This window comes from Dendrobates tinctorius, unplaced genomic scaffold (genome assembly GCF_039654945.1).
Source record: "Dendrobates tinctorius isolate UK_male_01 unplaced genomic scaffold, ASM3965494v1 ptg000224l, whole genome shotgun sequence".
NCBI lineage: Eukaryota > Metazoa > Chordata > Amphibia > Anura > Dendrobatidae > Dendrobates > Dendrobates tinctorius.
Genome location: NW_027361891.1, coordinates 13,608,217 through 13,622,384, shown reverse-complemented (window position 1 = coordinate 13,622,384; position 14,168 = coordinate 13,608,217). Strand labels below are relative to the sequence as shown.

The 14,168-nt window shown below is 44.8% G+C and overlaps 1 protein-coding gene across 1 annotated transcript in view; it reads right to left on the bottom strand.

The window, feature by feature from the left end:
• Window positions 1-14,168, bottom strand: part of TPH2 (tryptophan hydroxylase 2) — a 527,147-nt gene that overhangs the window by 411,497 nt on the left and 101,482 nt on the right. Inside the window, exon 5 of the mRNA XM_073555538.1 lies at window positions 7,127-7,194. Within this exon, the coding sequence (XP_073411639.1) occupies window positions 7,127-7,194 (68 nt within the window). The remainder of the gene's footprint in view (window positions 1-7,126; window positions 7,195-14,168) is intronic.

Genomic DNA, 14,168 nt, shown 5'->3' with positions numbered 1-14,168 from the left:
GTTCAACCTAAGTTTCTTCTGGCAATTACTCTGATCTGCTCCCTGTCCACATTTTCCGCCAAGGCTTTTGTGGATTCGGGAGCAGCCCTGAATCTAATGGACTTGGATTTTGCTAAACGTTGTGGATTTCCGATGACACCTCTGCGGACGCCTATCCCTTTGAGGGGGATTGATGCTACTCCTTTGGCGAAAAATAAACCTCAGTTTTGGACCCAGGTGGTAATGCGGGTCGCCCCAGACCATCAAGAAAATTGCAGATTTTTGGTGTTGCATAATTTGCATGATACCATTGTTCTGGGGTTTCCCTGGTTGCAAATTCATAATCCAGTTTTGGATTGGAAATCTGTGTCTGTGGTGAGTTGGGGTTGTCGGTGTGCCCTTAGTGAGGCTCCGTTTTTTCCACCTCTCCTCAGTCGCATGATGTTCCTGACTATTTGGTGGACTTTTATGATGTATTTAGTGAGAATGAGTCTACGTCTTTGCCTGCTCATAGGAGTTATGACTGTGCAATTGAACTGAGCCAGGGGTGTAAATTTCCTAAGGGTCGGCTCTTCAATTTATCTGTACCCGAGCATGAGGCTATGCGATCCTATATTAAGGAGGCGTTGGAGAAGGGTCATATTAGACCATCCTCTTCACCCTTAGGTGCCGGGTTTTTTTCGTGGCCAAAAAGGATGGTTCATTAAGGCCTTGTATTGATTATCGTGCCCTCAACAAAATTACTATTAAATATCAGTATCCGTTACCCCTGATTTCGGATCTATTCTCCAGAGTTAAAGGTGCTTGCTGGTTTACCAAGCTTGATCTCAGGGGGCGTATAATCTTATCCGCATTAAGCATGGGGATGAATGGAAGACGGCGTTTAATACTCCGGAGGGACATGTTGAGTACCTGGTGATGCCTTTTGGGCTCACTAATGCCCCTTCTGTCTTCCAGTGCTTCATGAACGACATTTTCCGAGACTTTGTGGATAAACTTTTGATTATCTATCTGGATGATATTTTGATCTTCTCCAAGGATTGGGATTCTCATGTGGAACATGTTCGGACTGTGTTCCGGATCTTGAGGGAGAATTCCCTGTATGTCAAAGGATCAAAATGTCTTTTTGGGGTACAGAGGATTTCATTTTTGGGATTTATTTTGTCTCCGTCAACTATTGAAATGGACCCGGCCAAGGTACAGGCCATTTATGATTGGGTTCAGCCCACTTCTTTGAAGGCCTTCCAGAAGTTTTTGGGTTTTGCTAATTTTTATCGGAAATTTATAGCAAAATTTTCTAGTATTGCCAAGCCATTGACTGATCTGACTAAAAAGGGTGCTGATGTGTTGAATTGGTCTCCGGAGGCTGTTTCTTCCTTTCAGGAGCTGAAGCGAAGATTCACTTCTGCCCTGGTTTTGCGGCAACCTGATGTCTCACTCCCGTTCCAGGTAGAGGTGGACGCTTCTGAGATTGGTGCAGGAGCTGTTTTGTCCCAAAAGGATCCTGTAACATCTAAAATGAATCCCTGTGCTTTCTTTTCCCGAAAGTTCTCTCCATCTGAACGTAACTATGATGTGGGGAATCGGGAACTGTTAGCCATGAAATGGGCATTTGAGGAGTGAAGACATTGGTTGGAGGGAGCTAAACACCAAGTCGTGGTCCTCACTGACCACAAGAATTTGATTTACCTGGAGTCGGCCAAACGCTTGAACCCTAGACAGGCTAGGTGGGCCTTGTTTTTTACACGTTTTGATTTTGTGGTCTCTTTTCTTCCTGGCACTAAGAATGTCAAGGCAGACGCCCTCTCTAGGAGCTTCTTTACTGATTCTCCTGTGGTGACCAAGCCTGCTACCATCTTAGGCGAAGGGGTAGTTCTTTCTGCCATCTCGCCCGATTTGAGACGTGCTCTGGAAGAGTTCCAGGAGGACAAACCTGAGCGTTGTCCCAGTGGAAAGTTGTATGTTCCTGACCAGTGGAAGAAGAGAGTGATGTCTGAAGTTCATTGCTCTGCATTAGCTGGTCATCCAGGTATTTTTGGTACTAGAGATCTGGTGAGTCGGTCTTTTTGGTGGCCCGCCTTGTCTCGTGATGTCAGGAATTTTGTGCAGTCCTGTGGGACTTGCTCTCGGTCTAAACCTTTAGTGGGTTGTTGATGCCTTTGCCGGTCCCCAGGGGGCCATGGACCCATATTTCAATGGATTTCATCTCTGATATGCCTGTCTCTCAGAGAATGACTGTTATTTGGGTGATTTGTGATAGGTTCTCTAAGATGGTTCATCTTGTACCACTCCCTAAGTTGCCATCTTCCTCTGAGTTGGTGCCCCTGTTTTTGCAACAGGTGGTTCGCTTGCACGGGATTTCTGAGAACATGGTATCTGACAGAGGAGTTCAATTTGTGTCTAGATTTTGGAGGACTTTCTGTTCCAAGCTGGGAATTCAGTTGTCCTTCTCCTCTGCTTTTCACCCTCAGACCAATGGGCAGACGGAGAGAACAAACCAGACCTTGGAGTCGTATTTGAGATGTTTTATTTCCGCCGATCAGGATGATTGGGTTTCATTTTTGCCCTTGGCCGAATTTGCTTTAAATAATAGAGCTAGTTCTTTCCACTTTGATGTCACCTTTTTTTTGTAACTTTGGGTTTCATCCTCGATTTTCTTCAGGGCAGGTGGAGCCTTCTGCCTGCCCAGGTGTTGATACTGTGGTGGAGAGAATGCACCAGATCTGGGACCAAGTGGTGGATAAGTTATCTCTCTCCCAGGAAAAGGCCCAGTGGTTTTCCAATCGACATAGGACCATTGGTCCCCAGTTTAAGATTGGTGATATGGTGTGGTTATCATCAAAAAATATTGCTATGAAGGTGGCTTCTCCTAAGTTTAAGCCTAGATTTATTGGACCTTACAAGATTTTGGAGATTATTAATCCGGTCTCTTTTCGGTTGGCTCTTCCTGTCACATTTAAAATTCATAATGTGTTTCATAAGTCCTTGTTGAAGAGGTTTGCTGAACCAGTTGTTCCTGGGGTGGCACCTCCGGACCCTGTATTAGTTGAAGGTAACATGGAATATGAGGTAGAGAAGATACTGGATTCCCGTCTGGCTAGACGGAGACTCCAGTATTTGGTTAAGTGGAAGGGTTATGGTCAGGAGGATAATTCCTGGGTCTCTGCCTCTGATATTCATGCCAAAAGATTGGTGCGTGCCTTTCATCGGGCTCACCCTGATCGCCCTGGTGGCGTGGATGAGGGTTCGGTGACCCCTCCTCAAGGGGGAGGTACTGTTGTGAGTTCATTTTCCCCTTCACCATTGAGGTCTGATGAACTCCCTCTTCTGGTGAAGGAAGATAGTGAGGCTGATTACAAAGCACCTGAGCAGAATGATGATGAGTGGGTGACTGGGATTGCTGACTGGATATAAGGCAGCCGACGCCCTTCTGCCTTGCGGGTGATTACTCTGAGGGATTCTTGGAGACCAGTCTGATTCCTGCTCCTCAAAAGCTAAGTTTTCTGCTCTATTTTTTGCATTTGTGTTTTGGTTTTGTTTTGCCTTGTTTTTCTGGATTTCTGCCTTTCCCTGCTGGGTGAGCTGAATTCCTTTTTGCTCTGTCTTCAGATAATACCTGAGTACTGATATAGTCTTTTTGAAGCCTAGCGTCTTCAGGGCTTTTTTCCCTATCAGTCTGTTGGCTCTTGTTTTTGAGAGGGTTTTGGTGGATTGCAGACAGCAGCTTTTCTATTCTGTCCTATTTAGTTAGCTTGGGCCCCATCATTTGCTCAGCCTATCTTTCTATCTGTGTGAGTGTTTTTTCATCTTGCTTCACCGTCATTATATGTTGGGGGCTGCCTATTGCTTTGGGGTCTGCTCTGGGACAGTTTAGATTTCCCTTTCTGTCTTTAGGCTATGTAGTTCTCCGGCTGTGATCGAGGGGTCTAGGGCACCGTAGGAACGCCCCACGGCTACTGCTAGTTGTTGTTGTTAGGTTCAGGGGTCTGCAATCCGATAGCTGCCAACTTCTCTGGTTTTCTGGACATAGCTAGTATTTCTGTTTTTGCCTCCTACGGTGACTCATTCATAACAGTTTAGTGTGACTCCAGCCTTAGGCCGGGGTCACACTTGCGAGAAACTCGCACAAGTCTCGCGTCTCAATACCCGGCACTCGGGACCGAAGTGTGCAGGTGCATGCATTTCTATGCAGCTGAGTGCTCTGGTCTGAGTGCCGGGTATTTAGACGCAAGACTCATGCAAGTTTCTTGCAAGTGAGACCCCGGCCTTATAGTGAGAATAAATTTCACACAGGTGGACTCAATTTACTAATTATGTGACTCCTGGAGGCAATTGGTCACTCAGGATTTTATTAGGGGTAATTGACTACAGCGGCTGAACCAAATGCATGTCACAATTTTCAGACTTATATTTTTAAAATAATTGGAAAACTATATCATTTCCTGAATACCTTCACAAATAGTTACTACTTTGTGTTAGTATATTATATAAAATCCCCAAAAAAATACATTTTTATGTAACTTGAAAAAACTTGGAAAAGTTTACAGGGTATGAATACTTTTTAAAGACATTGAATATGCTAATAATGACAGAAGCATCACCCTAGATATAGACAGACCTCACAACCAAAATGTATTACCGGGAGAGACACTGCCAAAATCTGAAACTTGGAACAGGCTTTAAACTACATAACAGGTGGTGTGAAATCAGTGTAGGAATGAAGACTACATACTGCAAGTTTGTGCAATTTTACTAAATAAAAGTAATCACCAACATACAGTATGTAAAAATAATTTTATCCATTTTAAAGGTGTCCTTTGCTTTTACAAGCTTACATATCCTTATGATTAAAAATACTGATGTAAATATATTCAGCACTTGATTTCATATGGATATTTGATATGGAAATAAAAAATATTTATTTAGCCCCTTCCCAACATGCGCCATACATGTACTGCTCTGCTGAAGCTGCATTCCCGCAAACAGCAGTACAGGTACGGCAAACCGATCGTGCGGCCTCATGCTATGATATGATACTGCTGTCAGTAGTGACAGTTGCAAAGATGAGCATCGCGCAGGGAAGGGGCTCCCTGCGTCCTTCCATCAGGACAACACGATGCGATCGCGTTGTCCTGATGGTCTCCATGGAGACCCTCAGTCGCAATATGGCCACGGGGTCCTTCAGGGTCCTGCAGGGAAGGTGGCTTGTGAGCACCTGCTTAGAGCAGGTGTTGACATACATCGTTTCCTGCCTGTCAGATGCTGATGTGATACTCGGCAGTGCAGAGTATCAGGTCAGTGATCTGACACCATACAGTGATGTCTCAGAATGGAACAATATAAAAAAGAAAAGAAATGTTAAAAAGTGTAAAAATATCTTTTTTAAAAATCCCCAAATAGGAAAAAAAAAAGAAACAAATATGTTTCCAATAAATACATTTATTTATGTAAATAAAAAAATAAACAAACAATGAAAGTACACATAATTGGTATTGCCGCGTCTGTTCACACTTCCTTCAGTTCCTCACTCCAACCGACTCCCGCCCTTAAGGCGTCCGCCCAGGCTATGAGTCGCCACATCTTCTCCTTACTGTACTGACCCACTGCGATGATGCCCAATGGCCATTGATAACGTGGTCTGCAGCTGCGTAACGTTGCGTGGCTGCCGAGCCATCCTGGGCCTATAGCCCATGTGGACACTTCGGCCACCCTGGCCCCATCTGACTAACTTCCCTTCTGCTCTAACCTTAGCTCTCAACAGCCCCTCCTACACTTAACCCTATTCTATCTACTAACTGTTCGGCACACTAAAGTGCCCCCCTCTAATGTCCACCCAAGAGTACTACGCTTTCCCTATACTATACACGAAACATAGTGAACATTACCACACTATATACAATGAGGAACATGAAAACACAGCAATGGTAATACCCAGAAGGGGTAGCAGTATCATTTCATACATTAGGTAGTACATAGAACATGTAGCAATACCAGTAAGCAAAAAGGCATAAATACAGCAATGAACATTATTAAACCAACCCCTTTACACCAACATGGTCTTGTCAAATTCACAGAATGGCAAGTAATGATCTATTATGCACTGTAAGTGAAATTAGCCATTACATACTAAGCCTAAGGTGTCAAACAGTGTCTACACAATCTATAAAAAAGTGTTAACGTGACAATATTCTTAGAGCCAGACATCTAGTTATATGTGTTTCACTGATCTCATCCCTTTAGTAAAGAGCAAGACTGCAATGGAGGCTAGAAAGTAGGACTATCCTCTTCAGTGATGAACTACAATTTTGTCTTGGAGCTAATGATAGCCCAAGATTAGTCTGGAGACTATGTGGAAAAGGCCATGAAGAGGTGTTGACAAAGGAATGTGAAAGTGTCTCATGAGCTGTTTTCCAGCATGACAATGCCAAGAAGCATGTTGCTCATGCTACGGTAAGCAGCATGGCTTAAATGTCTTGGGAGTTGTCTCCCATCGAGCATACAGTATCTGAGAGGTTTTTGGTTGGTAACTGCCAGCAGAGGATATTTATGATTCGTGTGCCCATGTGCATTCAGCGTGCCAGAACATTCCTCAGACACCCATTAATAACCTCATTGATAGCATGTAAAGGCAGGTAATTGTGTGTATTTCTTCGCTTGGTGCTCAATTGATACTGAATAAATTGAGATGTTTTGAAAATGTTGCTTCCATTTTTTTATATTTGTATATCATCTATCATGTCTATCATGTGATTTTCATAATTCCACGACTTTCCCTTCTTGGTGTTACACTTTCATTGTTGAGGAGTAATTTTTAGCATGACTGTATAAACATACATACAAATCATAAGGGCAGCACGGTGGCTCAGTGGTTAGTGGTTCGAATCCCACCAAGGACAACATCTGCAAGGAGTTTGTATGTTCTCCCCGTGTTTGCGTGGGTTTCCTCCGGGTTCTCCGGTTTCCTCCCACACTCCAAAGACATACTGATAGGGAATTTAGATTGTGAGCCCCATCGGGGACAGTGATGAAAATGTGTGCAAACTGTAAAGCGCTGCGGAATATGTTAGCGCTATATAAAATTAAAGATTATTAAATAAAGATTATTATTATATCATAAAGATGTAAGGAAAATGTGACAGGAACTTACTATTTAAAACTCATGGCCACATCCACAAAGTATTTCCTTCTTTGTCGATATACGTTGTCTTTAAATCCCTTTAAAGAAAAACAGCCAAGCTGAGTACAGTAAAATACACAAAAGGAATCATTACAGGAAGAAAATGTAAAAAGAAATCTATCTACACACTATATGCATGGATGACCATGTAATTATCACAGATCACTGGAGCAATGTGGTTGAATGGTCTTAACTAACACAAGATTGTAATTACACTCCAAGGTAATCTATAATATCTATGATTGTAACGATGTTTTGATAATAAATATTTATAGTGCTATCAATCATTATGATTGTAACTATATTTGGTGTGTAACCTTGGCTTGTATATACTGTAAATAAACTATATAGACAAATATAGCAATTCCATAGTATACGTGTGACCAGTGACTGCAGTTGCCTTTCATTTCTAGAGTCCCAAGTTCAAATCTCACCAATGAAAGCATTTGTATTGTAAGGAGGCAAATGGCCACGTAATCAATGGGAGGTATGTGTCACAGGGATGGGTGCTCCCTGTGATCTAACCCGGAGGATTTTTTTTAGTGCACGTAAGCACTAAGATGTCATTTAGTGCACCTGCGTCCGGGTTGCGGGTTGATATGAGAGATTGTCAGGTCTGGCTACCCACATACCTCACCTGTGGGTGCGGTTACAGCCTACATAATGGAGGCTGTTGTTTGGCACATGATCTGTGTGCAGAGAGGGAGAAGCCATCCTGTGTGTGGACATTGCCTGTGTGCTGGACATTGCCCAGCCTGTGTGTCCACAGGCCCGAGGGAGCAGAACCCGGCTAAGGACATTTTTGTGTTGTTTTGCTTGCTCTAAAGGTCATTTACCTTTTGGTAGTTGCTTAGGAGTTTATGAAGTAAATAGACCCGGACGGACTATTTTTTTTTTTTTTAAAGAAACGCGCCTCCTGTTTTCCTCCTGATGCACCTGAGTGAATACAACCATTACAGTATGTAGTTTACATGTTCTCAACATGTTTGATTAGATTGTCTGGTTCCTTTTCAGAGTCCAAAAACATATGTTGTTAGAAATCGTGTGCCCGAGAGATACTGTAGAAAGAGTAGATTGTAAAGACCCCCATATAGATTAGCTTAAAGCAAACCTGTCACCAGGCTTGAACGATATGAGATAAGGCCACCACTTTTCAGGTCTGATATACACCATTCTATAATGTTGTATATATGTCCCCAACCCAACCTGCAAGACAAGAAAAATATCTTTTATTATACTCACCTATGAGACAGTCTGGTCAGAGGGGTGTCGCTGGTCTTGGTCCGGCAACTCCCTTCTTCTTGTGATGCCGTCCTCCTTCTTGAATCACATTGATGACACATCCCTACATCATCCACACAGTATCCCCAGTATAAAGATCCTGCACAGGTGTATTTCTCTGTCCTAACGGGGGCAGAGCAAAGTACTGCCGCGCACAGGTGCCGGGAAAGGTCAAAGAGCGTTATAGAATGCTGTATATCAGGCCTGAAAGGTGGTGGTCTTATCTCTTATTGGTCAAACCTGGTGACAGGTTCCATTTAAGGTTGGATGAACACAATAATCTTGATGGGATGGGCTGACCATGTAATGTGTATGAAGATTTCCTAGCTGTCAAGATGTCTGGGAAGGAAAGGATCAGACATGTTTAATTACAATGCCCATACTTTAGTTTCCCAACCAGATAAGCAACCACTCGAGTTGTTTGGCAGCGGTTTACTCAGCTCCCGATTGAAAACACATGTGCTGTCAGGAGTCGGCAGAGATAACCATCGGACAAACAAGGGTTAAGCCAACTAATATTTCACATGTATGGAAACTTTAAACCCTACTGGGAATAGGAACTCATGTGTCTGGTGACCTCTATGAAGAGCTGGAAATTGTTTACCCTATATAAAGAGCACATACAAGGCCTGATATAAGCCATCCATGGTCCACGCATTAACCACTGGTCTATTGTCCCAAACTTGACTGCTTGATATATAAGACCATTAAATTTGGTTAGGAGACCTGCAACCAGTGCTTGCTGTGTGGTCTTTACGCAAACCAGGAGACACACGTCTGAATGAGGCCTAAAAACACTGACGCATCCGTTCACAAGGATGAGCAATTTTACAATGCAGAAGAGTTGCTTAAAATATTGAAACATTGGAAAACCGTAACCATAAACGGAGTCTGCATTCTTCTGACAGATTCATAGCCCCCAGACAATTCACAAGACCCTTCAATGGGTGTGTTTTCTTACATCATATTGATTTTTCTTTGCACTATGTACAAAATTTAGACGCAAAATTAAGGTTCAATTTACCTCAGTTCCATAGCTCAACACTCCTTGTGTGTCAGTGATATTTTTCTATTTAGTCAGTCTGCATTGGTTAAAGTACACTTATGCCCAAGCAAACTTAGAAAGTCCTTTAGATGTACTTGAGGAAAGGGTTGATAATCTCTGTGTTAAATCACACTAAAGAAAACTTACCGGCGTGGAGTAGTGTGAGAAATTGTTGTAAATGGGTTATAAAACATCAACGGTATTATAATAATACAAGCTTTATTTCTACACGGCATGGAAATTTCTCTGTAAGCAGAACTTTAAGTAAAAACAGTTCCAGTGAATCCTTTACATTTTTATGTCTCCTCAGATTAGGATGTCAAGTGATTTAACGGCATTATAAACTATGAAATATCACCGCAAATTTGAGGAAAGTCTGTTTTTGTTATTTAAGGGTATTGCACATATACGGTGCCGTTTCTCAGAGCTGTAAAAGAAACACATACAGGGGTTTAAAATGTGCTATAAAACACACGCACAATAAGTAGAGAAGTTGTAAATGTCAGCGCTCTGCATACATTTCTTGTTATTTGCCGAATACAAATGAGCTTTTCATTATTCGACAAAAGATGGAAGATATCAATCTTAATTTGCACCCCTTTTATTTTCCAGATGTTGCAGGCAGCAAAAAAATATCCGCTGAAAAGGAAATTGCCACTCTGAGGCTGAAATTAAATTCCGATAAGCCAGTCCACTTCAAAGTGCTGACATGTTTGAAGCTGAACACTGGGAACGCATCTCTCCGTTTTGTATATTCTTGAACAAAACCATTCTGCTCTTTTAAGTACCGCTGTAAACCGGCCTAATGGAATTGGACAGTAAATATACAGTTTCCCAGTATCTTCCACACAGCGGAGGGACGGGAATGAACGTTGGTTTAAATGATTGGTGGTATTATCCCGAGGGGTCTAACCAGTCCAAAGTAATTCTTGATTAAACAGAATCTGCGCTGACAGGCCGGACTGTTCATCTGGACTTTCATTAATCCACCATGATCTATAAAGATGGCAAGAAGCTAAATAGTGGAGCTTATCATAGCAATCCCAATACTAATTACGGCTGGCTATAAAGTAATATTTATATGACTCTTTGATTAATCTGCTCTTTGCAATCCAATTGATGGACGATAATTCATCAGAAAGACAATCTTCATAGTTGTGAAAGAAATTTCTAGACTCTTGTTGTCAGCTGAGGTAGAAATATTCCGTCGTGTTTATGGTGGTTTATGAGGTAAAGAGCCCAGCTGCGCTGTTTAAGAGCTGAGCATTTATGGCTATAACTTATAAAGCACCTTTCCTTTTCTTTTTTTTCCTCCTGCTCCAATATTCTACGGGTGAATTACAAACTTTCTCCGTTTATTGTCTGTGCTCCTATGTCATGCCCTAACTCATGCTAATCCTGTCAGAGGAGAGCTCGATGAAATCACAGCTGCCATTTCCTGCAAAGCTCATTGTTTGCCGTGTTTCACAGCCATGGGTTATAATAAGCCATGCTTAGAGACCGAAGGATCAGGTGAAAATGTGATGACGGTAAAGCAGGTGTATGGAATATTTATGGAAAAGGCAAGTATAACCATGAATCAGAAATGGTCCTTGCTTTTTGTTTAGATGTAGAGAACAGTCAAATGCCCGACAGCCATCAACATTCTGTGCGTCAGGGTTTCCTCTATCAAATGCTCTGCGTATCTGACATGGTCTCATTACTATTTCCCACAAGGATTATATCTAAGCTAAGTATACAAGGCATGTATACACAATATAATAGAGAATCAGATAGCCCCCTGGTATGACAGTATGACATCCACACTATTATTCTATAGCTCATTGACCACAAGGCTTGTCATTTGGATTATTTTGTATGTTCCTACTGTCTAGAGATTAATAAAGACAGGGGTTCACTTGCTACGCAGCCCATGATGCCATTTTATAGAGGACATTTTAGGTGGTATGCAATGGCATTTTATACTGAATCCCAATTATTCAAAGGACAAGCACATACTTCTGTTGCAGAAACCAGATGGCTGTTTTTCCTGTGTTGGTCGTAGATACCACAAGTATTTAGTGACTTCTCACATGGATAGTCCATACCTGAGAGAAGCAGTGTAATTGTAATGTTTTAGGAGAAACTACGTCAGAGAGTGGACCCTCTGGATCGCGGATCCGGAGCCCCTGGGCCGAGCACGCCAGGTGAAGACCGACCCCTATACAGGGATCGTTTGGGGCAGGACCACAGAGGACGGAGGCGCGACAGCCGGAACCAAGAGGGACGGCTCCACGGACAAAAGGGGCTGGGGAGGCAGAGGGCTGAGATACGAGCAGGGACCGGTAGCACAGGGGAAGACACAATACGGGGAATGGCAAGAGGACGGACCAGGGCTGACCGGAGACAGAGGGAAGGGCACAGAGGATAGGAAGGAAGCAGCGCCTGGACAGACTGGGGAGGGCGAGGGAGACGAGACCGAGGATGGCAGGGAGGACAAGGCAGAGGAAGGCAGAGCTACAGGAGAACTGTAGAGGCCAGAGGGTGCAGAATACTACACAATCATCAGGCGTCCTCCTAACAGCGAGGACGCCTGAAATACACCAACCCCCGGAAGTGCGTCCCCCAGTCCAGCCCCTCAGCGCCGCCCACCGCTGGTGAGAGAGAGCGGGAGGGGGCGTGCGCGAGACAGGGGGCGGGTGCCAGGAGCCGCCGTGAGGACGAATGGGCGACGGGCGCGCGCCCGGATGGGGGCGCGCAGGTAAGGGAACGCTGCGGCGCGCTGCTGCAGGAGCGGCATCGGCGGGCATAGCCGCCGATGTCACAGTACCCCTCTCCTTACGTCCTCCCCTACTGAGATTGGCCAAAAACTTTTTCAGAATCCGGGGAGCGTTGATATTTTCCCGAGGCTCCCAGGACCTTTCCTCGGGACCAAAACCCACCCAATCGATAAGAAAAAGGGTCTTATCCCTGACTCTTTTCATAGCCAAGATGTCCTTGACCTCGAAGACGTTGTCCGAGATAACAGGTGAAGGAGGGACGATGGAAACTGGTTGGAACCGATTCAGGACTACGGGTTTCAAGAGCGAGACATGGAAAGCGTTGGGAACCCAGAGCGAAGCAGGCAACCTCAGTTTGTAAGCCACCTCATTAATGCGTCCAATCACTTCAAACGGCCCAATGTACCGAGGACTCAGCTTATAAGAGGGAACTCTCAGACGGATATGTCGAGTTGAAAGCCAGACTTTGTCACCTGGATGGTACGGAGGCACGTCCTTCCGTCTTTTGTCTGCATGTTTCTTGATTCGGTTGTTGGCACCCTTGAGCGCGTCCCTGGTCTCTCTCCAAATCTGCGAGAATTCCTTAGCGAGAGAATCGGCTGCGGGTACTCCTGTAGACGTGGAGAAAGGTAACGGAATACCTGGGTTTTGACCGGTTACCACAAAAAATGGTGACTTGGTGGTAGATTCGCTGGGATGGTTATTGTGCGAGAATTCAGCCCAAGGTAAGAGCGCGACCCAATTGTCCTGATGGGCGTTGGAGAAGTGACGTAGGAAGGTGGTTAACACCTGATTAATTCGCTCCACTTGCCCGTTGGTCTGAGGATGGTATGCGGAGGAGAAGTCGAGAGATGTACCCATAAGCCGGCAGAGAGCCTTCCAGAAGCGGGAGGTGAACTGGACCCCCCGATCCGACACAATCCGCTGAGGAAGACCATGCAGCCTGAAGACCTGGTGGATGAAGATCTCGGCCAACTTCGGGGCGGACGGCAGTCCCGGTAAGGGAATGAAGTGGGCCATCTTGGAAAAACGATCTGCTACGACTAAGATGGTGGTACATCCAGCTGTGCGGGGTAAATCAGTCACAAAATCCATGGCGATCTGCTGCCAGGGGACCTCAGGAACTGGCAATGGGTGAAGAAGACCGGCGGGCAAAGTCCTAGCCACCTTGTTCTGGGCACAGATTGTGCACGAGGCAACATAGTCCATCACATCCTGGCGAAGCGTGGGCCACCAGTAATACCGGGACAGCAGCAAGAGAGTCTTTTTAGTCCCAACGTGACCAGCAATTTTGGAGGAATGCCCCCAGCCCAGCACCTCTGTACGTCTGCTTTGAGGGACGAAAGTCTTACCAGGCGGAGGAATAGCAAAATTCACAGGGGCCACGGTGATCATCTTAGTAGGCTCGATAATATAGGATGGGACTTCATCCCTCTCCGATGACTGTAACGACCTGGAAAGGGCATCGGCCTTGATGTTCCTATTACCAGGTCGAAAGTGAAGTTGAAAGTCAAAGTGGGAGAAATACAGGGCCCACCTGGCTTGCCGGGCATTGAGTCTTTGGGCAGACTGCAGGTAAGCCAGGTTCTTGTGGTCCGTGAGGATGGTGAAGGGATGTACAGCCCCCTCGAGTAAATACCGCCATTCAGCCAAGGCCATCTTAATGGCCAGTAATTCTCGGTCTCCAATGGAGTAGTTGCACTCCGCAGGTGAAAAGGCTTTAGAAAAGAAGCCGCAAGGGACCAGCCGTCCGGATGAAGCCTGCTGGGACAGGACCGCCCCCGCTCCAGTGGAGGAGGCATCCACTTCCAGGACGAAGGGCCTGCTGGTCACAGGCCGATGCAAAATGGGTGCTGACGCAAAAGAACGTTTCAGAGCCTGGAAGGCGTTTTCAGCTTCGGGGGACCAGCTGTTGGGCTTCGTTCCC